The following is a 27,665-nucleotide window of genomic DNA, read 5'->3' as shown; positions in this document are numbered from 1 at the left end:
CAACTTCACTTTTCTGCTATTTTCTTGTGTGTTTCTTCTCCATGAATTTCTTATTTTGTTATAATTTTTTACTTACTTTTTGATTTTATTTTTTTAAAATAGCAAAATTACACCTGGCTTTATAATTTCAGATTGCACACTTTTCCCAAATTAAATCAGATTTTATGCTGACAGTTACTCTGTACTTAAATTGTTGTAACAACTTCTCTTTACACTACATGAGTCAAACTGAGGCATTTTTAGCAACTCCATCCACTTCTGGTACTGTTTGATGTTTCACCTTTACAACTTATTGTATTATAAGTTGTTCCACCTGTACAGATGTGAAAAAGCCTCAGACTCATCTTTTAGAAACTAAAACTGGAAAACAGAAGCAAGTTACAATAAGTTACTCTTGAGTTCAAGTTTTTATCTACTACCACCTCTGCATAGTTTTCTTCCACTTCAAAAAAAAAAAAAAAAAAAACGTTTTGAGGTGTCTGCTATTTGATTGGTCTATATCTTCTGTTCTTACCACTGAGGAATTTGAATATGTAATAATTCGGTTTTGTTTTGTTGTTTGTGTTTTTAACTTGTCAATGGAAAGGGTTATCATAAAAAATGATTAGTAATCAATTTGGTTGTACATCTATGAGCTTTCACAACTTTTAGGTCAACTGCAAAATCTTGTCCTATTTTAATATCTAAAAGTAACATAAGGAAGGGCAATCTTTCCTCTCAGTCTATTTTTAATCCCTCTTTTGTTTGGGAAATTTTTATCTTGTTGATTTCTTGTAGCTTTCTGTTTGCTGTAATGTTATTGGAAAGTAAAATGTGTATTTCGATTGTAACAAAAAAGCATTTGCATAATTACTTAGCATTTCCAAAAATACTAAAGCTGTTTCTTATTGCAAAAAAAGTAAATAAATAAATAGAAAAAAAGGGAAAAGAAAGTCACCAAAACCGGTTTAAGAATTGGGATTTCCCGGCTGCTCCTGAAGGCAGCATCACACCCTAATTTTTCCCTAACATCCGGGACCTTTTTCAGCTCGCCAGTGAAAACTGAAGGAGAGCAGAGGAAAGAAAGGCGGACTGATGACAGCTGTCAGAGTGGACAAAAACACTCCCATTCTGTGAAGTAAACCCGAATGGCTCTGTCCAAACACACCGAGAGATAGAGGACAGAAACCCTGGGAGAATAACTGCCTTGCTTAAAGGTGTCGCGAAGGTAAAATTATACATTTTCGGCTTGGAAAAAAATGAGTCCCAGTTTGCCCTGTGTGTCTCTCAGGAGAGTCGAGGTTAGCCTCGCTGCTAACTTTGTGAACCACCCAGCTATTTATTTCTGTAGCTGGGCTTTAGCCGAAGTGTTTCTATTGCTGGATTGTCGTTGTTATCGGAGGGATTCTCGGTCAGTAAAGCGTTGGGTTTCTTAGACACACAGGAAGAGTTTAAATTGGAAAGTTTATGGTTAATTCCAGGGGTAAGGAATGCTAGTTAGCCGTTCCAGTTAGCTCTTCGGAGCTGTGGCCAAGCACGTTAAGACCAACAGGCGTTAATTGTTATCTCTTTAACCAAGGAGTAAATCAAGCTAAGGTTATTACTGAGTATTATTTACAAGCATAAGTATGTGTGGAAAGAGTAATGTTGTGTTAGCCAGTGTGTTTCTTAACGGTTCAAATGAACCCAGCTGATTATCGTTCAATAAGGTATATTTCAGCACTTTTCCGATCATAAACAGTCATTTGAAACTGTTATAAATTATATATTGGAGTGGTTTTAATTCATTCTTCTTCTGGTTGCCCGCTAAGTTTTCGACTTGTAGCTTTGAGTTTTCGATCCAAAGGAATTAGATCATGAAATATTTTAACGGAGAGCGCATAGCTTACTCTGGGTCCATTGACTCATGAGGTATTTTGTCTGCAGCAGGCAGCCTCAGTCATTGTGATGTACAGATGAATGCATTAGATTATCCTCCAATAATTCATTTCTTAAAGGGCAACATGAGTAACTACAGGTGGGTGTCAATAAATTAGAATACAATCGAAAAGTTAATGTATTTCGGTCATTTCAATGCAAAAAACGAAATTCGTATATATTTATTACATATAGCTTGTTTTTGTTTATTTTTGAGGATAATAATGCAGAAATATTACTGTATGTTCTTCAGAATAATGTTGAAGTCGACTAATTTGTTTTCCAGCTTTGCTACAGAAGCTGCCAATAAAAAGTGCTCTGTCCAAGCATATTTATGGAAGGTTGAGTGGAAGGAAAACATGTGGTAGAAAAAGGTGTACAAGCAGCATTGATAACTGCACCTTAAAGAGATTTTGAAGCAAACCCATTCAAGAGTTGATGGCAGTTTCACAATAAGGTGGACTACAGCTGGAGTCAGTTTTTTATGCATGGATGTATCAATAATATGGGACAGCCACTCTGGAACCAGCAAAACACACTGATTTTGATAACGCTGAATAAAGCAAAAACTCGTTATTGTTATGTTGGATTTTATTTAATTTGCCTCATGGTGTCAGAAGCAGCATGCCTGAGATGGGGAGAACTGGACTGGTCTGTTGCAGAGATGAAAGTCAATTTTGCATTTCATTTATAAATTAAGGTCCCAGAGTCACTAGAGACTTTTGAGATATTATGGCAAAAAAAATATCACTTTTGATTAAATAAATTGCACTCTAAATCCAGTCATTCCCAAAATATTCAGTAATAACCCCTCTAAATATTATTTCTGGGGTGCTAGCAACAGGTTGAATATCTTATTGCTATGCAAAGTATGAATTCAGGACAATCAACTAAACACGTCATTCTAAACAATCCTCCAATACTCTCAACACTTATTCTGGTATTATGAAGAATATAAACAGAGTATTGGGATGTGGCCTCACTTCCATCATGTTTAAATTTGGATTCTGTATTGACCCGTGTGGGCAGAACTCCCAGGTCTGGGCCTGGAAAGGTCTGTTTAATGCAGCTTTGTCTGTAAACAATCTGCTGCACTAAGCGTCTCAAATGAATAATTTACCAGTTGTTTGAATGTAATGTTTCCATGAAGCTGCTGATGTCTCATTAAAGGAGGTTTATGTAAGCCACAGTCGTTGATCAGAAACCCTAATGGGACCCGTACGTTAGTGAGGGTTGTATGGTTTGTTGCATATACAGTTAAATGTAGGAATAAAATCCACCAGCAGCCATAACATCATGACCGCCCACATTAAGGACAAGCACTGCAGCTCATCCTGTTCTATTGTGGTGTTCAGGTCTGAAAGCCCACATTCTGGCATTCCTGTGTTTGCTACATGACTCCTACCCAAACATCCAGGAAACTGGTGACGCCTCCAACAAAAGACAGATTTAGACCTGAATTCAAAGCCTTTGGCTGAATTTTTGTCATCTGCTCCTGTGTAATAGTCCTTCCATGTTTTTGTGATCATGCAGAAACAGTTACACATAGGCTACCATTTAAAATATGTCACCAAACATACAATAAAAAGTAATCCTCAAGAGAACACTTGTTTGAAGATGCACAGTAAAGACAGACAGTTTTCATTGGCTAATTTTATCTTGATTGGTTTTAATTTAATCACTTTGTCAAATGTTGGAAAGTCTGATTAGTTTTTTCTCTCTATTCATTAAATCATCAAAAGCAGGACCTCCCTTCATTTTTGGTCTGTAAATCCATCAGCAAACACTTTTATGCACTTTTTTCAATTTAATAACAAAGGAATCTTCTCTATAATAGAGCTTTCAGCACTTTTTTCTGTTTTATGCCAGTTTAAATCACAGTATTTACAGGAATGTTGGTTAAATGATTGACAATCCAATGACGTTGGTGCAAAATGTAAATTGAAGTTAAGATGGACATGCATCAAATCACAGATTTGAGAATTAAGTTGAATCACAATCATATTGTGACATTTTGTAATTTTGACAAAATCATTGCATCAACATCGAAACAAAGTGATAACACGATAAAGAAACTGATTGACTCCCTTAGTATGTTACGATCATGTTAACATTCCTGTGTACTGTGGGCATCCAAAAATAAAACTTACTTTAGGTTTTGGAGTTTGCAGATGAAAGTTTCCATTCAGAGAAACGGTTGTTAATAATGGTATCCACAATAAATGTTTAAGATATCAACTCTGTCGTTGTTCTTTGTTTTTGAAACAGTAAAAGTTGTTATAAAGCTGCTTTTCTCTCGTATATACGGCTTAATGTTGCCTCAGCTACCTGTAGAAATCACTGCTTACGCCAGGAAGGGCTGGTGAATTTGTTTTTAATGCTAGTTTTGTGTATTTATATTGAAGAAATCAGAATTTGCCAAAGTTAAAGATTTCTAAAAATCTGATCAGGCCAGAAACGGCATTGCAACAGTGGTTCCCAAAACGTGGCACAGGGGCCCACTGGGGGTCATAGATCAACACATTTGGGTCTCCAGATCCACTTCTGAAATCAAAGAATGTTTTAAGCTGCAACATTACCATAACAGGACAAAACTCCTCAGAGGAATCTAATCGGGACATTAGTGGTCATAATATTGCAGTGTGTTTTCTACAAACAGCTGTGATGCTTGAACTTTACCTCCAACATGCTGGTGTACGGTCTCCCTGTTTCCATTGTTTACATCGTTTTCGTCTCTCTGTTTTTCTTGCAGGTGTTTTCAGCGCTGCCTTTTCTTTCCAGCTTTACATTTTGGTGAAATCTCAGCTTCTGCGCTAACATGGGGACACAAGGCACCGGTAGAAAACGAGCTCCTGTAAAAGATCGGTTCTCAGCAGAGGACGAGGCTCTGAGCAGCATCGCTCGGGAGGTGAGGTCGCCTGAGAGGAAGAGTCCTCTAATGTACCTGACGTCAATTATTCCACCCGTCAGTCGATGCAAATGTGATTTAATCCAACTAAAATGTTCCTGTTTTAACTGTTTTACTCTGCCTCATTCAAAATGGAAAAGCATCGATTTGAACAGCAGCAACTTTTATTATGACTCGTTAAAGGGAAACCTTTCAGACTGAAGGTGTTGAATTAAATCAGAATCTAGAGAGAGAGAAAATGTTTTAAAGTAGCAGAACACACAAATCTGCTTTGATTTATAATTTAAGCAGGTATCAGACATGGAGCTTTTGTTATTAAATATTATGTAAAATATTTTGTCAAAACATTTGTGATTCAACAAACATTTGGGAAAATGTAACAGTTTTCATGATTCCTGTAGGATAAACTTTTAAGAATATTTTATAAAACAGAAAATATTTGAGGGGAACCTTTAGGAAAAAATCAAGCTGTGATTTCTCCAGATTATCTCCACTGTGGACCTTCAGCTGACACTTCATGCCCATAAACAAACCTTTTTATGCCTAAAAAAGTGTTTTCATGAATTATGGATATAAAGTTGTAAAATCTTATGAATCATTTAACTGCGTATTATTTTTGTTGTTTGCATTTCGACCCACTTCCATTTGTTTTGATTGTGGTTTATGTTTGGACCAGTTCTGACCCCTGACTTTGATTGTTGATATTGTAAATCATATTTAGTTACAGTGAACTTAGCAGAATATTGAAAACTACTTTAAATAGTTTTCAAAGTTTATGAAACATAAAATTATTTCAGCATGGGTTTGAAAGCTCCGGAACCAGTCGGTCCATTTTGAGCTGCGAAGCTGGAAAAGGCGACTTGACCGCCGTCCCCTCTGTGCTGAGTCAGCATTGTTTACATTTGGCGTTTCAGCGTTGAGCTTCGTAAAACTTTCCACCCAGCACTCTGGTTTAAGAGCCAGTTTCGCCAATTTGAAGCTTTGTGTCCACATGTGGCTGTTCTGGTTCTGCTGGTTAATATTTGCTGTGGTCAGAGCAGGCTGGGTCCTGGACAGCTGGTCTGAAGCTGACTGGGAAGTATTTTTGTTTGGTAGAGAAAAGCCAACTGAAGGAGAACGGGCTGCCTGGCCTGTAAAGACACGTCGGGATGATTTCCACTGCAGCTCCTTCATTCCTTTGGCTTTTTCCATAGTCAGGTTCTGCCGTTTTGTCTCATTAAAGAAAAGAACCCGGGCCAGGCTTTCTGTAAAGACCAGAGTAAACCCACGGACTTCCTGGCTTTATAAAAAACATTTAAATTCAGGATAAATCTCAGGTGTTAGCCTTGTTTTGTTCGAAGTCAGTCTGGGATGTTTAAAAGCTGCAGACGGCGCTCGGCTCCGTTTGCTCTCTTTATAGTCGCGCAGGCCGATCATAGAAACATGAGTCACCCGGCCCTCCCAGTCCGCTCCTAAATCTGAATCTCTTTGTGCAGCAAAGCAAAGATTAGACCAACCGTGCAGTGAGTTCAAGGGGTCAGAGAAACGCTTATCACTTAGAAAACTAAACAGAAACAAACCCCACAGAGTGCAGCTTATGCCTGGTCGCTAGCTGACCATGCAGGCCGCATGTCTGGGCCTGGCATGCGCCGCTGCTGCTGGGGATGACGGTGAATTTGAGCCTGCAGCGTCACCGGCTGCATTCTGAGGCACCTTGGGTTACTTCTTGGCTGTCAGGGTTTGAATGCCAGCAGCTTGCTAACAAACCCAGCCTTGGCTACAGCTCCACAATCATTACCTGTTGTCTGAGATTAGGATCTAAGAGGCGTGCTGGTTGGCAGTGATAGCAGGTATTGGCTTCCCTCGTTGCTTGGAGGGAGTGTCTTTATGTGACGGCAGAGGATTTTATTGGCAGATCAAAAGGCCTTTGTCACAAAGGAAAGTGAAACACCTTAATCTTCAGACTGAAGATTATACACTCAGGTTTATTTAATTCCAAGAAAGTCAGCCTTTCTTTTAAAGGAAAGCAGAGCCACATTTTTACATTAATGATTTCAATATAATTGGAAAAGCAAACATAAAGCAAAGCATATTATTTAAATGCTTAAAAATAGTCGGACTCAATTACAATTTATCAAGTTAATTCCAGGATGTGTTGTTAATAAATCACATTTTCATCAAACTATATAACAACAAAATAAGCAACATTTTCAATTCAAACAGCCCAATTACTGCTAAATGATTGAACAGTGAGACGTATGAGCTCAACATCAAGATATTTATTGCTTTTAATTTATTATTGATGTTATTCAACCAATAGATTCGTAGCTGGAAACTTTATTTTTAAAAAATGTGATTAATAGCCTTAAAAAAGTAAAATCTGTGTAATTAATTAATCTTAATTAACGGAGTTAAAGTCCCGACCCCATTAAAAATAGACAAAATCCGTTACTAAATGAAAACTAATAATGAAATTTGTATATACTATATGTTAAATACTTTTTTCAGTTAAGTTCTTATTTTATGAATAATTTTTTGAAGCAGTATTTGTTAAAAGTGAGATTACAAATTGAGCAGAAGAATTATTCAGACTTGATTTGCAGTCATTTCTCATGTCAGGAGAACAGAACTACTCAGCGCAACATGACCGCTACAAACCTGTAAATAAAACGGATTTCTAGCAAATCTGCAACCATTAATTATTAGAAGTAAGACAAAGTTATGATTTAGTTGGATAAGTAAATATATAAAACTCAGTATTTACAGGTGAAAGCAGGATGTTTTAGCATGAGTCTGCATTACCCTGCAGACAGTTATTTGTTGTTTATACTTTTCTCACCTCTTTCTAAACTGAAAACAGAATAATAATTGCTTTCCTTAGATTATATGAAAAATAAAATGTGGATTGTTGGTCGTCATCGGGAGCTTGTTGCTAATTGAGGAGCTGATAGCAACACGCCGGACAGGCTGCTGAGCGGTTATTAGCTGCGTGTTGGAGGCGTGCCGTGCTGCTGACGCCGTCCTGCTCAGGTTACCCTCTCAGGGCCGCGGCGTGGCCGAGGGGCGGCCGGACCGGGCCGGGTCGGGCTATAGATAGGACAGAGACACAGAGCAGGTCGTCCTGTCAGACAGATCAACAGGTGCAGAGCGCACAGCCAGCTGTCTCTGACTCCAGGCGGCCTCCTCCTGCACTCAGTTCTTCACTTGTACTTTTTAATCTTTGCATTACCTCAGATTTTATTATGCAAAAACATGAGCATTAATCTCAGAAATTAAGGAAAATAAATGTTTCACATAATGCAAGAGATTAGATTTGAAACAGAGAAGCAACAACTATTCATTCTGCTGCAAAAAGCAATATGAGAATTCTCTATTATAGTTAAAAAGTAATAATGATTATTTTTGACACATCAATGAGCCAAAATCTAAAATAAGCACTTGCTAAATTATTAGGTTTTCAGACTAATCTAAAAGGGGAGAGGCTGGGTCATGTGGTATTTGTTTGGTCATGTGATGTGATGGAGATGCAGCAAAGCATTATGGGTAGTTTAACTGAAGCAGAGAACCAGTTTTAGACGTCTAGGAAAACAAATATGAGTTGATATTGGTTGGCAGACATAATAGCAGTATTGATTGCTGATATTGATAATATTGGTGCATTGTGACTAGCATCAATTTAGATTTAAAACTAAAGCATTTATCAATGTAGTTAAACAATCATGGTGACCTTTCCATCATTTTAAACCTTTTAGATATTTAGGTTGAAGTAAGAAAAAGCCCAACCGGGGACGGGCATTTCAAGTGACTTGGAGCTATAAATGGTGTAAATATTTAACATAAATATTTCATCTTGGTGTAGATTGATACTGGAAACTGGCTTAGGAGTGCTTATTAGGTAAGTTGACCTTGAATCATAGAGTTTTAATTAGAATTATGACATTTTTAAAGGTATATTCACACCAGAAAAGTCATTTGGTGTGCTCTTGTTGTGTTCAGACCAAAAGCGGACTTTATTTGTTTTTTTGTTTTTTTTTTTTAGTTTGGTGCAGTTTGCTTTCACGTTGTATACAAAGTCATTCAGATGTTAATCATTCCTCCTCCAAGAAATGATGGAGCGAGACAAAACATGGATGTGAAAACAAACTTACTTTGACAAAGTTCTTGTTAAGTCATAGCATTACCAACTCTGAAGGATTAATTTTTACCATACCCAGCTACGGTGGCTCGTGACGTCCAAAAGGGCGTGTATTCCATGTAGCTTATTGGATCAAGGCCGGTCTGTAGTCATACCAAATTGAGAGTGAATTGAGACCACCTTCTCTGTCTGGTTGTTTGGTCCACACCTGGGTTTGGTTGAGTGTATCCACACCTGCACAGTCTGGACGAATGTGAAAAACGAGCTCTGGGTTGGTTAAAATTTAATAATAGCAGGTGTGAACAAATCATAGCTACGCAAACAGAAAAAAATAGTTTATTTTGCCTCCTTTAATGCTGAAAACCTCAGATTTATATCTGATGTGGCACAAAAACACATTTGACAAACAAATGACATTCCCAGGTTCTGAAGTTGAACTTTGGAAGCTCCTCTCTGGTCACCAATACTGCAGCGTTTCAGAAAAACTATCGATTTTTTTTCAGTAGTTTCATCAACTTTAACCACAGCCTGCCCCTTCAGGTCCTCTGAAGCCATTTGTGATCTGAAAATCGTGGTGTTTTTGCTGTGTCCGCTGCAGGCTGTTGGTGGAACAGAAACAGCTCTACTTTTAGGCCTCTTGTGCTGGCAGTGCAGATAAGACGCTGGAATGCTGACAGTGTTTGTCTGCTGTGAGATACTGTACACATTATCTCTAGTATTTATGGACTGCCTTTTAGTTGAAGATAAAGGTTCGGGCTGCATGAACTTGGGTGCCATTCTTTGTTGATGGCATGTTTAAATAGTTTCAGCAGTATTCCCAGCATGTATTAGGTAATAAAGGAGTTGGCTACACAGAAACCTGTATGACTAAGTGGCTCCTCCCCCCGCCTGTCCAGGGGTTGTTTAAATTATAACCTTCTGCTCAGGTATTCTGTAAAATGACCTCCTGTTGGGCAGATTTTATAAGTATTACTTTTCTGCTCCCGCCTCAAGGGGTCTTTATTGGTCTTAGTCGTGTACATAAAGGTAGGATAAGTTAGATTTTGTTTATAGGCAGATTAGAAACAAGTTATGTTTATAAACTGTTAGCTTCTTCCCTGCAAGGCCTTTAAATTAGCCCCCCCCCCCCGAAGTTGATGGTTCACACATGTTGTTATGGATGAGAGTCACACACAACTACCTCACAGCTGGAAGAGTTCAGCAGAGAGAGCAGAGAAATGCATGATGTATCCCGACATTTCCCCCAAAGTCTAAATTTGGTGCCGAGTTGCACCATCAGAAAACGTCAGAAAATTCTTTTGACTTTTAAATGTTTTTTTTTTAAATGTCTGAAATCTATTTTTATCTTTTACCTCCAGAAATACCTGAGCATCCATTCTGATCAGATCGGTTTATTGACACTTCATTGAGTACTACATGGCATAAAACAAAACAAAATGGTGTTTCCTTGAGATCAACAGCAAACTGGGGTGAAAAGTAGATCAAACTGAATGCAAATAGATAAAATAAAAAATCAATAAAATGGTCAAATTAAGTGTGAGACACCTTCTGAAGACACTCAAAAGCCTAATTTAATAGTTCAAACACCAAATGTCCATTATTGTGCATTAATGCAGAACCTAACCTCTACAATCTTCTCTATTTCTGCTGTTGGGGTTTAGCCAATCAGCGCTAAGGAGAAGGAGTATATAACTGGTTCTGCTTTGATGTTGAAATACTGATTGCATGACGACACAATCCAGTAAGAGGTGGTGAGGAATCTCTGACAATGTTCAGTGCCGTGGTCTTTTAGCCTCTCCTAAATGGAGAACAAAAGGAATTTGACTTCAGTTTCAAGTGCTCACAGCGTACAGACGTTAAGTAAGTATAAATGAGAAGAGAAGCTACCTCTCTTCTGTGGTGGCTGGTTTTTGCAGTAGGTGAAGGTAAAAGTCACCAGTTTGTGTCCAGAATGTGTGGGGTCAGCAGAGATGTTAGCTGCACTTTTCCTGACTCAGAACCTGTAGAATCCTGGATGGAGGGAAGATCCAGGCAGCTTGGGCCTGACCTGCCCTGCAAAGAACAGTTAGATCTGGAGGGAGAATCATCTTATAAACCTGTTCTGATTTTACTATTCAGTAATTATAAAGTGCTCAACATGTCAGCTTTTTTCTTTAGAAAATGAATATAATCCTGTTAAACTGCAGGGCTGTATAATATTGGCTGCTCTCTCTCAAAGACACAGTGCGACATTGTAAATAATGACAAAAAAGTGTTTGTTTTTTTCTAGTAAAATATGAACTATATGTTATATAGAAAGTAATTCATGACGAGTGGGAGAAGCAGGAGAACTTCCTGTATCCTCTGGATGGATTCTGGACTACGAGTCCAGATAAGGGACAGATCTTCCCATCATGCAGGATATAAAATCCTCAGGGTGATAATCAGTCTGATAAGATCACTATGGCAACATTTCTCTAAAACAGCTTTAGTTTTATGTCTTCTTCCTCAGGTTGATTCAGTGAAACCTCATCCGCGTTTCCCATCCTCTCTCTTCTCCAACAGGAAGTCAGTGTTTTGAATACCTAAAAATACTCCTCCATTACAGTCCTGGTGTTTATCTGTGTGCTGCTCGTCCCTGTCTTTGTTTGCTGCTTGCGCCTGCGGGTCATGACCTCCAGGTTTGCCCTGAGGGCTGACAGGTGTGTTCATGTTGTGTCCCCCAGGCTGAGGCGAGGCTGGCGGCGAAGCGGGCGGCCCGCGCAGAGGCCAGGGACATCCGGATGAGGGAACTGGAACGGCAGCAGAAAGAGGTATTTACACAAAATGGGGGCAGCTTTTTCACTTTTATGGAGGTTTGGATTCCACGTCCCACAAGTTTAAAAATAAATAAATAAATAAAAATGCTGCATGTCCACAAATGAAACCAAAAGTTCTATAAATGTGGGCCAGATTTTCTTTTTCAGCGGTTTTCGGTGAGGTATGACTGTTTTTCCTGGCATCTCCTCCCTGTGTTCAGCTTTCTTACCACTCCTCCAGCAGCAGCAGCAGAAAATGGGGTCAGATCCACCAGTGGATGGTAGGAGACCAACTGAGTGCTGCTGTTTTCTTTGCCACTAACACGGTTGTGTGGGACAGAGTCCCATTTAAGCTGCACTTGACTCCCAGACTACTCTGTACCTCACAGTGGAAATATGTATTTGCTTTGGAGACATTGTGAACTGTGACTGAGTCTGTTTGGAGTGCAGGCTTCACCGTCTGGCTTTATATAGGACGGTCGATTCTGCAGGAAATTGGTTTGAGTTCTAACTTTAGTTCTTTAAATTTGAACTTCTTCATTCATAAACGAATGGCTTGATGTTCCAGCATATTATCAAATATCTGGTCTGTGTGCTCCAAGCTTTAACAGCTAAATCAACTCGACACTTTCTATCCACTCATTGTTATCTTTGCTGACCTTCTTTCCCGACTCCAGGCTGAAACAGAAAAAGCCAGAGCCTCTAGTAGTAGTAGATCCAGCAACCATCATCACCGGGTCTGTATCCTCCTCCACACATTTCCTCTTTATCTCCACTTACTTCCTGTCTTCCTTCATCACCCTCTGTCCTCTCTCCCTTTCCGTTTGTCCACTCTGTGTTTCCACATCGACCGGGGCAGGATGACGACCTTTTGTCAGTCCGCAGCTATAGGGTGTGTACAAACGAACGCTGATGTGTGGAAGTTGGTTTTTTGTGTAAAACACATTCACATTATTCTTTTTTAATGTATGCTCACATTTATTTTATATTCAAAGTCGACATCTTCATCCGTATACGACCTGGGCTCTATCAAGAGTCGATCCAGTTCCCGTAGGAAGGACGTCCTGGTGCGTCACTGCAACACTTTAGTACAGCTGCATGAATGTGGCCTAATTACCAGCAGAGTCCAAAGTCCTAGAAGGGGTTGGAGCATTCAGCTACGCAAATGAGCCAGACATATTTTGCTCTATAGGTGATTGTATAGGAAAATTATTCTTCAGTACCCGTTTTTTAGTGGTCTTCATTTTGTTGGAACCATTTTCAGGATCTGTTTCCAAAACTTTACATAGAAAAAATAAATCTCAGGAGGTTTTATGTCATAAGGCACAAATTGGGAAACGTAGAGGGCTCACAAATATAATGAAAAGTCTTGGTAACTTGTGCACAAAACTAATGAAAAGTTGCTAATTGTAAATCCAAGATCAGGACTTAGTTTCACTGCCAACTGTAAAGAAACAAAGTTTTAGTCATAAACTTTCTTAGTACTTTTGAAAGTTTTCAAATCATCGCACCTATGGAATCACATTCCTGCCAAAAACCCTTAAGAGCATATGAAACAGTAACAACAGTTCATGTATTAATTGAGAGAGCGCATCGCTCTGATTGGGGTTAAAGTGGTAAAAAATGTCTCCTCCATCCACCGGGATGCTCGTAGCAGAAAAACTATGCTCCCTTTTCTAAATGGGAATATTTGTGTTTATGGCGCTATGAATACTGTGCCATGCAGTTTGTTTTTTATCATAATCTTTATTGTTGTCACAACAATACCACAAAATATTCTGCTAAAATTCTAAGTCCATATCAGCCACAGATAGAGGCTATAATATTATTTTACTGTATGGAGAGTAATCATCTTTACTGCTTTCATTACTGCTGGTATTTGGTCCAACAGCTAATCTACTGGTTTGACCTGCAACTAGAGCAAGCTGTGCTAAACTCTAATTTCCAAGGCAAATCAACCACACCATAACTCCTTAACTGGATGTAGTGGCGATGCTTTCAGATTGTTGTTGCAATACCTTCCCTTCAGACATGTTTACACGTGCAGAAAGATCTCTGAAAACAAATATAGTTTGTTTAAACTACTGGAGTTTGGAAAACCTGCATGTGGAATAAATTTTCCCCAAAAATGCTCCAACCCGGCCTGTAATGCATATTTCTGGGGTAATCAAATCACTTTGAGCATAACAAAGGGTTCCATTCATACCATCGCTAGAAGCATTATAGGTCCATTTCAAATGCAACTTCACATTTTGGCAGCAGCGTCTTCACCTTACAGGTAGTGAAAGGCACACAGCAGAGTGGCTCCCTCCAGCTGCTGTAGATTCATCTGACATTGAAAGTTTGCTTACCGTATAAGTCGTACACCATTCCCATTCGGAAAAATTCAAGTTCAGACAGGCTTGTTTTCAGAAGGGAACCGACTAACCCGAGTCTTTGAAGGCAGAATGCTGTCTGGTTGCTGAAGCTGTTCTCATTAGATTACTATAAGACATTTTGTCATTTGTTTTTGAAATCTTTTGGCTAGCTTCCCTAAGAGATCATTAGTAATCTGTTATTCAAGTTCTTAAACCATCAGATTGGTGCAGAGTGTTATTCTAGCCGTTCAGCTTTCAGAGTTTCAGGAACTGCTGATCATTCATGGAACTTCTTTAAAAATGTGGACACTGACATTAGCGTTGGGGACGTCTGTGCTGCTGCAACATGTTTAGCTTTGAGATGCTATTTTAGGTTTGAATAGCTTCTTTGCTGGCTAATCACTGTTAGCACAACTTGAACATAACAATAATGGGATGCCTTTTCTAGCATCCCATTAAATGATTTTTTAATTAACCTCTGGTGGGCCAAAAGAAGCGGCTTGTTGTCCATGGTTGTTGCTGACTGCTTGTGCTCAGATTTATGGGAGTGAATACAAAGGTACAGACGTTAGTGTAGAAAAAAAAGTGATTATTTGTGTTTAAAATTGTTAATGCTTTAAATTCTATTTAATTAATTAATTAAAATGATTGCGTAAAAGTCCCAGCTCTGCAATAAAACACATTTATTCTTCCAGTTACTTTACGTAAAACATTTTAGTTGTTTTCATTTCGATAGTTTTGAGAGATGCTGCTCCTGTTTTACAAGTTGTGAGATATAGGTGCCGCTTCTTTAGTTTCCACATTATGACTGCAGCAACAGGTGGGGGAGGGGCAGAGCTGCATCATTCTATGATCTATACAGACTGAGAAAACCTGGTTCACTCCCATGCTTCATTAAAAAGACTAATTGTGGTTTTGAAACCAACAGCATGCAGTGGTCTCTGTCCCTTCAGTGTCGTGTGTGTGGTGTTAAAGCAGCATGCAGGTGTGTGTGTGTGTGTGTGTGTGTGTGTGTGTGTGTGTGTGTGTGTGTGTGTGTGACCATCTTCTCAGACCTTCTCTCTCTTTAGTCTGACGGCCTTTCCTCCAGCTCCCTGCTGAAGAGTTCCCGTTCCACCGTATGTCCTTTGACTTCATCCAACATGTCTTTCTGTAATTTTTATGGTTTTATAAATGTTCCTCTGTTTCCTCACTGTCCTGCTTGTTTTTCCTTCTTCCTGCCTTTCCTGTGGCTCAACAGAGTTCTGTGTACAATGACCTGCGTGGCCAAAAAAGGGCTTCCTCCTCCAAGAAAGGGCTGCTGGTTAGTTTATCACAGCTCCAGCTCTGAGCATCGGCGCCGCCATGCTGGTCCAGATTCGTAGAAGCTTACAGTGATTTTCTATATCAGGCTCTTTGCCTTTTATAGACCTGACTAATCACTGCTTTGTGCATCTAATAATTGCCATAGTCTGACCCTGGAGGTTAGCATCTGCAGCGCTGCAGCTTGTTTGAGTCGTATTCTGTTGTTGCTCTCTTAGACTGGACTGTACCACGATCAGAGGAACTACAGCAGCCTTACGAAGACCAAACCACCAGCCCTGTCCTCCACCTCCACCTATCAGCCCCGGGTTGGTCTCCATCTCTGTGTCATTCGGCTAAAGTGGGCCTTGGTCGAGCTGTACATCCATTAAGGCATTAGATGTTTACCTACCTAACTTGGTCATTACAGTAGGACCACAGCCGCCAACAAATGGCTAAAATTTGCTTGAGACCTCCTTTAAAAACACAAATAATTGATTATTTTATTAACTTAAACCCCAAATATATCTTAGTACCCATTAATGGACACCATGGAAAATATCTTGGTGCTACAGCAGATGCTAACATCTACCGTCTTCCTTATATCCAGTCAGTTCCAAGAAAGATAAATGGAGCTCCTGGATTGGCTGCCTTTAAAACATCAGCCAGTAGCAGGTCAAGTAGCATTGTTTCAACTTCCCAAGATGAATTTTCTTTTGGTTACTTTAAATCTACTCTACAAAAAATCTGCAAAAGGCAAATTTTCCCAAATAATTTGGAGCTGCAAAAAAAAAGCTGCAAAAACTGGGCTACAAACAGGCTGTGGTTGACTGTGTAGCTGCAGTTATGAATATTGTTTCAATGCTCTGACATTTTTTTTAAGGTTTGGGAAAGTAGGTTTTATTGCCAAAACGGAAACTGAGTTTGGAAAATGTTTGAGTTTCCAGGTTCTAGTCTGTTATTTAAAATAGAAATCTGAATTTTATCAGGTGCTAAAATTTGATCTTCTACATAAAAACTCGAGTTTTTATTCAACTCAATGATCCATTTGTTTTTTTCTTAATTTGACATCCTAAAATAACACTTTCACTTAATGTTTTTTAACTTTAGTCTCTCTGGTTACAGTCCAAAGAATTGACACTACAGCTTTTTTATTTATTTGCAGCAAAACATTAAAAGTAATGATAGTTTAATGTAACAAGTGCTGTTCTATTTTTTTTCCTCTATTTGTCTCAACCTTTAAAAATAAAGCTGGTTTTGTCCAGAGAGACTTGGCACCGTTACGAAGCTGCTACTTTTGTTACTTCACAGTTTGTAGAACATGCTGATAATAAAATCTAACTAGGTGATTGTTATGGATTTAAATCTTCAGATTTTATTTAAACTGCTGGAAAATGTAGAAACTAGTCTGGAATTGAATCCACTGAAACGTTTGAATTCTGGACGTTTTGCCCGTCCTGCGTAGAGACTGTCCTGATCTGGCTGGGACAGTCTCTCAACACTCTGAAGTTTAACGGCCTAAAAGTGACTCGCTCAGCAGAATCATCGTCCTGTTTCCACTTCACTTCTCTCACCACCACAGCATCCCTCCTTCCTCTGCTCTGACTTCTTTCCCATCATCCCTTCCTCCCACACAGGCCTCCACCTCCTCCTCCTCCTCCACCGTCGGTTCGGGTCTGTCTCGCAGCTACAGCATGGTCAGTTTGTGCGGTGTGTCCTTGAAATATTGGATGAGTGGATTTATGTCTCCGATTGTTGAGAAATCCGTTCGTTAGTTTCTGAGAAGTTGAGTGTTTTGTTGCAGATCAGTAAAACAAATAGTCAACTTGTAGCGATTTAGGAAATTATTTTCCTTTTAAACTTTTTCACATTTTACTGGGATTTTAACACCAAGTTGTGCATAATTGTGCAAATTTTTGTACAAGAAAAATTAAGTGTGGTATTTGTATTTAACCCCCTTTACTCAGATGCTCATAATTAAAAACCAGTTGAGATATTGGATTTTACTTCCTTGAAGTAATTGGTAATCAGATTAATTTAATCTGTTTAATTCTACCTAGTCTCTGCAGTGAAGCATGGTAGTAGCAGCATCATGCTGTGGTTGTGCTCTTCTTCAGCAGGGACAGGGAAGCTAGCTAGTTAAAATGGATGAAAGGAAATTGTTAGAATGGCCTAGTCAAAGTCCAAGACTTCTTCACAGATTTTATCTGTACAGTTTTCCTCAGTTTGAGCTTTGAAAATTTAGTAACAATGTTTAGATCTATAAAATTCATGTGGACATAATCCAAAATTAGTTTAAAATGCATATTACTTGACTCTCCATATATGTTTATTTAAATAGATGGAGGGAATAATTCCAGGTTATTTTATGGAGTTGTCAGGTTACCAGTAGGGTTCTCCAGTATTTTGGGGATCAGAGGCTGAATAGTTTAGAAACTCCTACCCTGACGGACTTAAAGCTATAACTTTGATTCTTTAAAGTACTGACTTAATGAGACTGGATAACGATCCAAGTCTCACTTTTCAGACTTTTATTTAGAAGATATTTTTTAAACCCTTGCATGGTTGGTGGTTGTAATGTGCTGAAATGACGAGGAAGCAGTGTGAATACCTGAGCCAGGGTGTGAACGGGTTTCTGTGCTGCATGGCCTACAGAGAGTGATTCTACTCCACCCAGTTGAGTGTTGCGTCAACCATCAACATTCCCTCCTGCTTTGTTGCTGAGTCCTGTGTTGTCTCCCACGTGTTTCCCTCAGGCCTCTATTTACGATGACGCTGGTCTTTACGGCTCGGGCTACGGTTCAAGAGCTGTAAGTCCTCTCAATGTTTATGGAAGCAGGTTTTTGTTTTTTCTGCCATCGTTGTCCCATGTCTCATTCCTCACTTTGTTCCCAGCCCTCTGAACTGAGCTGGTGCTCCTCTGGGGCCAGCTCCACACGCAGCAGCCCTGCGGTGAGCACGCTAAACCCACCGCCACCCTGCATGACCACTCCAACACACCGCTAATGAGCTGACGCATTTCCTGTTAGGGACTAGGATCCATACTCATACTTCAGTTTATTACAGAAAGTTTCATGCAACAGACCTACTTTTAGTTTTTTTTCTTACCATCTGTGTGTGTGCGTGCGTGCGTGTGTGTGTTGTATGTGTGGGCATTCGTAGCACTCCTCCTCAGATGATGACACTGTCAGCAGCGTTTCCCAGGAACGCTACAGCCGAGGCCGGAGGGACAGCACGGTGAGCTGCTGCAGCTGGACTCCACCGAACCGCCTCTTTCACTGCGGTTCCAATCAGAGATGCACCAATAAACTGGCAGAAGATCTGATTTATCTCTCTGTCAGAACATCAAATACTGAAAAAATTAGATTATTTTCATTTTTTCAAAATTTATGAAATGCAAGAAAACCAAAACTGCAACTATCTTTGGTTGACAACAAGAAGAAGCATTTTTAAACAGAAAGAAGTTTGATAAAACTTCGGGTTCTTTTCTTTGAATGGCCCGATATCTGGCATAGACGATGGATGCGTTGAAGCCTAAATGGGAAAAATCTTGGAATTCAAAACCTTCAGCTCAAACAAACCAGAAGTACATTTTTCTTTTTATTATGTTATATTGTCCTTAGGATAAACCCCCCCGGATATTATCAAAAAACAAATTTGCAAATGAGATTGATATTAGCCTGTGGTTAGCACACTTCCGCTAATAGCAGAGCTAATTTTTCATTTAACACTTCTGTAGTTTTTGCTAACCTTGACGATGTTTAGCTTTAGTTTTACATAAGTTTTAATATCCAGTGGGTACATTTTGAATCATATGTTTATTTGCTGCTTTTTACGTCATACATTTTTTTAGAAGTTAGCTTCTGCCTTATGTATGTTTCGTCATGTACAATGATTGTAAATGTATTTAAATATGATTAATCATGGTTTTAAAAAGCCTTAAATCAGAACCACTCTGATTGGTGCATCTCTAGTTTGGATATTTTCAGGTTTTGCAGCTTTTTCTTTCATTCAGCTTCTTTTTAAATCCTGAGTTTACCGCTGTTTCCCGTCGGTTCTCTTTTCTCTTACGTTTTCTGCCACTGTTCTCCTCTTCCTCTGTGTGAGTAGTCGTCTGACTTCTCGGACATTAGCGAGTCGGCTGCTGATTACTTCAGCCGCTCCAACCGAAGGGGCAGCATTGTGTCTGACCTTGACGAGTTGAGCATTCCAGATCTGGACGCTGTAAGTGTCTAAACCGAGATCGCATGTGTGCGCCTGGAAATGCAGTGCAGTACTGAGTAAACCCGAGTTCTGGTTGTAAATTATAACATCTAGTGTTCAAGACTCAACTGAAAACATGAACTAATAATGTTCAAGGTGAAAGAGATTGTGTGGACTGCATCAGTGTGCAGAAGCATGCACTCAGATGTTTTTAGCAAACATTTTGCTCGTTTTGTTTGTGAACATGCAGCACTTTTCCCAGACTGATGGTTCTGTTTGAACTAACTCCTGATTCACAGGTGACCCGACGACCCCAAGCATGACTGCACTTATGGTCTCCAACTCATTTAACAATCTGACTTCTCTCTCCTGCAGCTGGATGAAAAATGTGACAAGCAGTATACAGATTATAGTCGGGTAAGTAAGTTTAGTTCTAAAATTTATCATAATCACACACCAAGTCTGCCTCAGACTGCAGCATCTGACAAACTTCTGCTTTATGAACCTTTTTGCCATTTAAAAATTGAATCGGGAACAAAACACAGATTTCCCACAATGCATGGCGCATCAGTTATCTTGATGTCTGAGCTGTCAACAAACCATTGTCTGATGTTCACGCAGTCAGTGGAAATTATCAGCTCATCTGTCAGGTTTTAAAACTGTGTAGGACCAGGTGACAGCGCCCCCTTCAGGAGGATTTAAAGAGGAAAGCGTTACAGTGGATAGAAAATGTCTTAATTAAAAAATTGTAAAATAAAACAAAGTGTGCTTGCACATTTTTTGAAAACAACTTTTAGTTCAGTTTTAGCAGTAAGTATTTGGAGTCAATCAGCCTCCCCCATGTTGACTGAACTCCACTTTCTGCCTAAACGGTAACCTCCTGTTGCTGTTATCACAGTATTTTTCGGTGGAAATGCTGCTATTATGGTGACTTTCTTCCTTTTCTTTCCATTCATTTAAAGTGCCACTTTAGTTTTAGTAATATCTTCCATTTCCAGTGTTAAGTTACAAAATTAAAGTTTTCTGGTTTTTGAGAGGGTGAACTTTCATTTTTATGCCATTATCAGTATATTATCAGCCGTTTTCTTCAGGATCCTGTAAGTGTCTGAGAAGTTTAGGATGCTCTTCATTGTTTTTGTTTAATATTTCAATAAAACTTGAGTTTCTGTTGCGTCCCCAGCCGTCTTCCCGCTGCACCACGCCCGGCCTATCAGCAGCCTCCCTGGCGTCGCTGGGCGGGACGTCGTCACGGCGAGGGAGCACAGACACCGGTAGCATCTACGACCCTGATACGAGTCTGAGTGAACTGCGGGTAAGACACTTACTGTCTCACATTCTCAACATGACCACATACGTTCCCACTCATCTCTTCAGATCTCTGAAATACTTCATTTATGTTCCTCCTTCCTATAAAAGACTCGTTTCTTTGAAGCGTTTCCCCCTGTGAGCATGGGACGACTCGACGTCTGCGAAGCTGTCCCTTTAAATCTGGCTTTTGGTGTTTATGTCAGCTGGACTGTCTGTGAACGGCTGAATGGATGCTTTCTGTTTGCTTTTCACCCCAACCGTTCCTCCATGTGCTCTGCAGGATATCTATGAGCTAAAGGACCAGATTCAGGATGTAGAGGGGCGGTACATGCAGGGGCTTAAAGAGCTGAAGGTAGAGGGGCTGGAGCTCAAAGCATGTCTTCTCCCACTCCTCTGGCATCACTAACCTCTCCTACCTCTCGGTCTGTGCTGTGTGGTGAACCTCTACTGCATGGTCTTGCATCACTTCCTGTTTTGATATGACACTGTGGCTTTAACTGGCTCCACCTGCGGTCTGATGGGAGTCTTGCATCCCTGGTTGCTATTGGCATGGTTCAGCAAGATGAAACACTTTCTATCTAGTGATAAGAGTTTACTAACAGCCTGGTTACCGACTGTTCCTGGCAGAGTTTGATGCTTTAACTGTCTCCTGGAAAACTTCCATCTTCTCTCTTTCAGATTCGGTTTTCACCACACCACCTTGTTTCATTTCTGAAAGTGATGCAATGCTGTGTGACTTCACTGGACCTTTCTTCACATATGGCTCAAAAATGACTTAAGAAAATACAAGCACAGCTGCTGGTCATTTGCCCCTTTTTCTGTTTTCTACCTCTGTTTATTTTGGTTTTGCACTTTATTCTGGTAGGGACCAGATCTGATTATATCTGCTTTCCCAGATGTTGATTTTAAAGTATTTTCTGAGGTGTATGTGTAGATGCTGCGTCCATAGCAACAGAAATCCTCCACACATGAATCAAAATGCTGAATTACCTCCTTGTCATACCAGCAAGTTCTGCAAAGGCCTGTTCATTACATTGACTTGATTCACGTTTGTAGGAGCAGGGATTCATCTAGAGCTGAAACCATTATTCGAATTAATCATGACTAATAGATTATTTAAGTAATGATTAGTTTAGATAAATTTTTCTGCAGCCTCCAACAGGTTTTCACTCATTATCGCAGTGTTCTGGGCTTCTTCCACCTTCCCATCACAGCATAATGCTGCCACTGTGTTTCACAGCATCAGTTTATCAGGAGCTGCTTTTCTTAGATTCGTCTTGGTCGAATGCATTTCAACCTGGTCCAACCAGAATCCATGAAAATTAAGTTTAGAAAATTTGCACTTAGATCTGAGAAACACTTGCAGGTAGGAAATATTAATTGAATGTGTGTGAAATGGACACAAGGGGTTAGAAAACGGAGGTGAAATTGGTAAAGGGGCAAATCGACCATTAAAAAATGTACAGAATCTGTTCTATACATAATCTCGCCCTGTGTGAAGTGTTTGTCTACTTTAGGTCAAAAACATGTTTCTTATGCTACTTATTCACCTGTTGCATGTTAACACAGCTTGTAGATGAACTTCCTGCGTTTCACTCTAACCTGCTTCCTAACTTGAATCAGGAGTCGCTCACAGAGGTGGAGGAGAAGTACAAGAAAGCCATGGTGTCGAACGCACAGCTGGACAACGACAAAGGTAACCTGATCTACCAGGTGGACACGCTGAAGGACGTCGTGGAGGAGATGGAGGAGCAGATGGCCGAGATGAGGAGGGAGCTGGACGACAAGTCAAAGGTCAGTCGGGACGTCCAGTTTTGACTTTGCCTTCCTAAAGACGCCCAGAGTTAAAGTGTTGCTTCTTGTTTCAGGAACTAGAAAGACAGAAGCACACATGTTCAGTCCTGCAGCACAAACAAGAGGAGCTGAAGGAGGGAATCCGCCAGAGAGACGAGCTCATAGAGGTACGCTGCAGAGAAACATCTGATCAGGGTTCTCTGGAACTGGCCCTTCTTCCCCTTTCTGCTCCATTTGACTCCTTTCTCCTGTTTCCGCCTCTGTGTCTCTACGGCCTTCTGCACACGTAGCCGGATCTTGAGAAAAACTAATATCAACGCCACATCACTTAAAAAAACACAGGATCAGTTTCAGAAACATTTTCATCCACATGGATCCGCACTAATCTGCCCCTGAGCGTCGATCTAGACATGCCACACCCATAGGGGGCAGTGTGGCGCTAAACCAAAACCTGTCAGCCAATCAGATTGCTTCTAAACAACCATGACTTCCTGTTAGGAGTGAAACCTGAGCCAGGACAGATCAGGGTTTGTACTAAAAATCCTTGAAAATGCTTGAATTTCATTTAGGTGTTTTCAAGGTTTTGATTTCTGCATAAAATCCTTGAAAGTGCTTGATATTAAAACTTAGTTTTGTAACAATCTAATGATGGATTAAAAACCTGAATTTGGGAAACCAGACATTTCCATACACCTACACTTGTTTCCTCACTGTCTGAAGTTAAATCAGACAAACCTTTTCTTTTGTAGGTCAGTCAGAATTACCAAAATTATTTCTATGTGCCAAATGCCAGAAACATTAGCAAGAAAATGTATTTACTTTTCTTTGTTCAAACATTTAATTTGAGCAGGAAGGTATGGGAAAAGTGTACAAACCCTGTTTTAAGTAGCATAGTAGAATATTAAGATGTTAAAACACAAACAGCATTTTTTGGGAATTACCTCGAAGCAAATATGTGGATATATTGGTGCGTTATTTGTCCCTCTAAATCTCCATTTTCCCACCTACACATACAGAGTTTTCTCAAATCTCCACTTTGGTCAGCGTTTTTATAAATAATCATTAATTAATCAGATTTTTTGTGTTAAACAAAACACATCAATATATTAGTTTTCCCAGATATCGGCTGTGTATGGCCTCAGTGTTTTCATTTCACCTCTGCTCCACTGAACGTCTCCTGTTCTCCCTGCTGTTATCTTGCTGTTGCTGAACGACGCTCCAGGAGAGCCAGCGAATGCAGACTAAGTTAGACGGCCTCACCAGAGAGGTGTTTGACCTGCAGGAAACCATAAACTGGAAGGACAAAAAGATGGCGGTAGGAGGGCTGCTGTGACGGACAGCATGACGGAAACCCTCGGACCTGCTCACATGCACAGTCTGGGGTTTTGCATGTCATAACGGCGGTTAAACCTGCTGACTGTCTGGAGGCTTGCGGTGACATCACTCTGATCTTAGATCCTCCAGCATGACAGGCATGTTCCACCTGTGCATTACTACAGCCGTTACATCATGAAGCGCCTCACTTCCTTTTAATCTGAACCCTTTTACGTTACATGCATTGCTGTAAGGATGCACTCTGCTTGGGATTTCTCTCATTTTGACGCAATGCAACCATAAGCTTCACTGCACTTAATAAGACCTTTGGGGGAGAGCAACACAAATTAGTGCAGAGTTGTAAACTGGAAGGAAGCACTGCATGTTTTAGTTTTTTTACGCATTAAAATGTAAAAAGTGTGGATCTTTTTTTGTCTGGGCTTTGACTAGGCCATTAGTAACAAAAGTGATATTTATCGCTGCTTTGTAATTATTGCTACTGTTTTTCATTGTGGTGCTTCACCTCTTATGATTTGAATTTAGGAGCAGAAAATACCCCCGGTGTTTTTGTCCCTGCTTGGCTTCTCATGGTTTTCTTCATGGACTTTATGAATCCCTGCAGCTCCTCCAGAGTCACCTTGGCCCCTTGGCTGCTTTAGATGGACGTCCATGTCTTGATATGTCTCCAGTCTCTCCCTGATCAGTGGATGGATTGAACACTTCAGTTATGCAGGACTTGTTTTGGTTTTTCACACTAAAATCCTGATAAATTTGACAAAATGGCGGCGTGTCTGCATGTGAATTTGCTCCTGTCTCCATCCCTCTGCATGTGGTGCTGTGCTGCATGTCTGTCTAGAGATCTGTCCAACTTTCTCCTCGTCTCCTCTCTTCTCTCGTGTGGCCAGGCCCTAGAGAGGCAGAAAGAATACTTTGATTGCATTAGGAATGAGAGGGACGAGCTCAGAGATGAGCTCGCCAGCATCAAGGGGAAGTCCAGAGGCGCAGAGGTAGGTTCAGCCAGGTGGACGGTCAAACCGAACCTCTGCTTCCATCCCGTCTGTTTGTAACTCTTCACTTTCTGGTTTCTTATTCCTCCAAATGTGCTGATTTAGTTTTATTTGTTGCTGTTTTGTTCAACTTCTGGTTTCAGTTTAATCTTTATTCTCCTGGTAAAAACATGCAAAACTGTCTGTGATTGCTGTAGCTTAAGCTGGCACTGAAAAATATCTGAATTTAAATAAATCTAAGTTTACAAAAATGTTATTGAACAAATGCATCTGCATCTGTTTGCTCACCACAGTGGGTTTTTTTTAATAATCTGTTTCAGAAACACGGCCTGGTGATAATCCCAGACGGGACGCCCAACGGAGACGTCAACCACGAGCCTCTTCCCTCAGGAATCACCCTGGTAACCCAGGAGGCCGCCCAGGTGCTAGAGTCTGCAGGCGACGGCCCACTGGGTGAGTCACGCCGCCCGTCACCCATAGCAACGCTTTGTGAAGCCGCTGACCGTCGATTGGTGCAATGTCCCTCCCGTCCTGCAGATGTCAGGCTACGGAAACTGGCGGACGAGAAAGACGAGCTCCTGGCTCAGATCAGGAAGCTGAAAAGCCAGCTGGACGAGGAGAAGCAGAAACACTCAAAGGTGGATGGAGCGTTCCCAGACGGGGAGAACATGGAGAACGGTACAGATCTGCACTTCATCGAGATGCAGAGTGAGCTCACTTCCTTCCAGAACCACAACACGAACCATAAAATCACTCTGCATGTCCAGCCTCATTGCTCTGCTCTTCATCCTCCTGTAGGAGATGCCAACAGACAGATTAGTGAATACAAGTTCAAGCTTTCAAAGGCCGAACAAGAAATGGGTACAATGGAACAAAATGTAAGTTATCAGCCAATCAGATCGCTGTCTGACAGTTTCCTTTGATCTCCAAAGCTGCAGCGCCTCGCTGTGTAACTATGGTAACATTTAATGTACCATAGTTCTTGTAATGCTACAAAAAGTTAGCGCTACACTTATTAGCTTTATGCTAAATCCAATTAAAAGTTCCATTCATTGCTAACGATGAGTCTTGCCAAGGAATTAAACACTTCCTGTTTTTGTTATCAGTTTCTCAGATCAAAATTAGTCGCATAAAATTCAGTATTTTTCAGTTTGTGAATTTTTTTAATGGCGATCCATTTAAATTCTCAAATATCTTTGACCTGTTGGAAAGACTTTAACTTTAATTGATTCATGTTTATTTTTAGTGGCAGACGCGAAAACTTGTAAAATATTGATTATTATAAATATTAATAAATCATAATTTCATCAGCTCAAGTAGATTATGTCTGAAGCCAATCTGCATAATAGACAGAAATATGAAATAAAAACTGAATAAAGAATAAATTCATGCAATAATGCACGTAATGGATCAAAACAATAAATCCGTTTGATCTAAACACATCAAGCAGCAGCTTATTTGATGTGCTTGATTTTGATGATGTAATGTTTGTTCAACTGCTGACTGTATGGTGTTTTATTCATGTCTTTATAATTTTGTATTTTTATTATGTAAAGCACTTTGAACTACTTCATTGATTCTACTTTAATACTTTTTTTAAATTAGGTAAATTTTTATTACTTTTTTCTCTTGTGAAACAATCCTTAGAAAATAACCTGAAAGTGTCTGAATCTACAGGAATCAGATTCATCTGGGAAAAACCTGATCAATTTCTAATAGTTAATAGTCATAAAAGTGTAGTGGTAAACATAAAGTAAGCTCTCCTGTGTGTGTGTGTGTGTGTGTGTGTGTGTGTGTGTGTGTGTTCAGATCAGCCGACTCGAAGGCCAGGTTGCCAGGTACAAGGCAGCAGCCGATAACTCAGAGAAAGTAGAAGACGAGCTCAAGGCCGAGAAACGGAAACTCCAGAGAGAAGTAATCTGATTACTCTGCGTTTTTCTGACGTGATTCGTCGCGACCGAATGCCTGTTAACCTGTTCTCTTCCTCCTCCTCTTCCTCACAGCTGCGCACGGCTCTGGATAAGATCGAGGAGATGGAAATGACCAACAGCCACCTGGTGAAGCGCCTGGAGAAGATGAAGGCCAACCGGAACGCCCTGCTGTCCCAGCAGTGAGGCCGGCGCCGCGACCTCTGACCTCCCACTGCCACACTGCGCCTGAAGCTCACTCAGCTGCAACACCTGGAGACGTGTAGCTAACCAAAACACTTCCAACCTTGTTGCAGAGGGAAACAAATCTGAACTTTTTTTGTTGTTTTTGGTAAAGTTGGGATTTGGTCCGGCTCTTCTGGAGGAACGACTGGGAAACCAAACTGGTGGAACTGGGAGATGCAGCTGAGGAAAACCTCAGGTCACGTTTCCCCCTCTGGCCGGGTGCTTGGCTCTACTTTCTGACAGGTTGCATGAACGGGTCTAATGATGCTTTTAAACTTAAATCTACTTGCTGCTCCAGGTCTGCAGCTTCCCAGCTTCCCTTCACGCAGTGAAGTGCCTTTTTCACTTTAGGAGACACGGGGAGGGGCGCTGCACCGCTCAGTGAATAAGATAATTGTTTGAACAGGTACGGTATGATGTATTTAAAATAATAAAACAACGGGGGTGCAGTCATGGTGTGAAAGTATATAGAAACAACTGTGTCTGCTGCAGTTTCTTTGAAATTTTTTCAAATATTTAAAGATTTCTGGAGAATAAATGTATGATTTACAGA

The 27,665-nt window shown here is 40.3% G+C and overlaps 1 protein-coding gene across 6 annotated transcripts; it reads left to right on the top strand.

The window, feature by feature from the left end:
- Positions 1-999: 999 nt before the first annotated feature.
- Positions 1,000-27,665, top strand: lrrfip2 (leucine rich repeat (in FLII) interacting protein 2). Of its 6 annotated transcripts, XM_015040960.1 has the most exons (27): positions 1,000-1,207; positions 4,649-4,804; positions 11,624-11,710; positions 11,917-11,976; positions 12,373-12,432; positions 12,555-12,587; positions 12,691-12,762; positions 15,123-15,170; positions 15,293-15,355; positions 15,573-15,662; positions 16,971-17,030; positions 18,090-18,143; positions 18,229-18,285; positions 18,496-18,570; positions 19,444-19,557; positions 19,912-19,953; positions 20,717-20,848; positions 21,125-21,196; positions 22,468-22,638; positions 22,713-22,805; positions 23,861-23,953; positions 24,858-24,959; positions 25,280-25,412; positions 25,497-25,667; positions 25,758-25,837; positions 26,769-26,873; positions 26,963-27,665. In XM_015040960.1, exons 2-27 carry the CDS (start codon positions 4,715-4,717, stop codon positions 27,071-27,073), a joined length of 2,268 nt encoding a protein of 755 aa, XP_014896446.1. In that variant the 5' UTR covers positions 1,000-1,207; positions 4,649-4,714; the 3' UTR covers positions 27,074-27,665. The 6 variants fall into 6 exon arrangements, with proteins under 6 accessions (XP_014896446.1, XP_014896447.1, XP_014896448.1 ...); XM_015040961.1 differs by lacking the exon at positions 21,125-21,196; XM_015040962.1 differs by lacking the exon at positions 23,861-23,953 and having other exon boundaries at positions 1,001-1,207.

The sequence above is a fragment of the Poecilia latipinna genome, unplaced genomic scaffold (genome assembly GCF_001443285.1).
Source record: "Poecilia latipinna isolate Pla-1442-1.1 unplaced genomic scaffold, P_latipinna-1.0 Scaffold534, whole genome shotgun sequence".
In the NCBI taxonomy this organism is placed as follows: domain Eukaryota; kingdom Metazoa; phylum Chordata; class Actinopteri; order Cyprinodontiformes; family Poeciliidae; genus Poecilia; species Poecilia latipinna.
This window is presented reverse-complemented; position numbering and strand designations above follow the sequence as displayed.

Coding starts and splice junctions, on each gene's coding strand:
- lrrfip2 (XM_015040960.1), top strand. CDS start 4,715: ATGGGGACACAAGGCACCGGTAGAAAACGAGCTCCTGTAAAAGATCGG. Junction 12,588..12,690: donor TGTCAGTCCGCAGCTATAGG/GTGTGTACAAAC, acceptor TTATATTCAAAG/TCGACATCTTCATCCGTATA. Junction 15,171..15,292: donor TGAAGAGTTCCCGTTCCACC/GTATGTCCTTTG, acceptor GTGGCTCAACAG/AGTTCTGTGTACAATGACCT.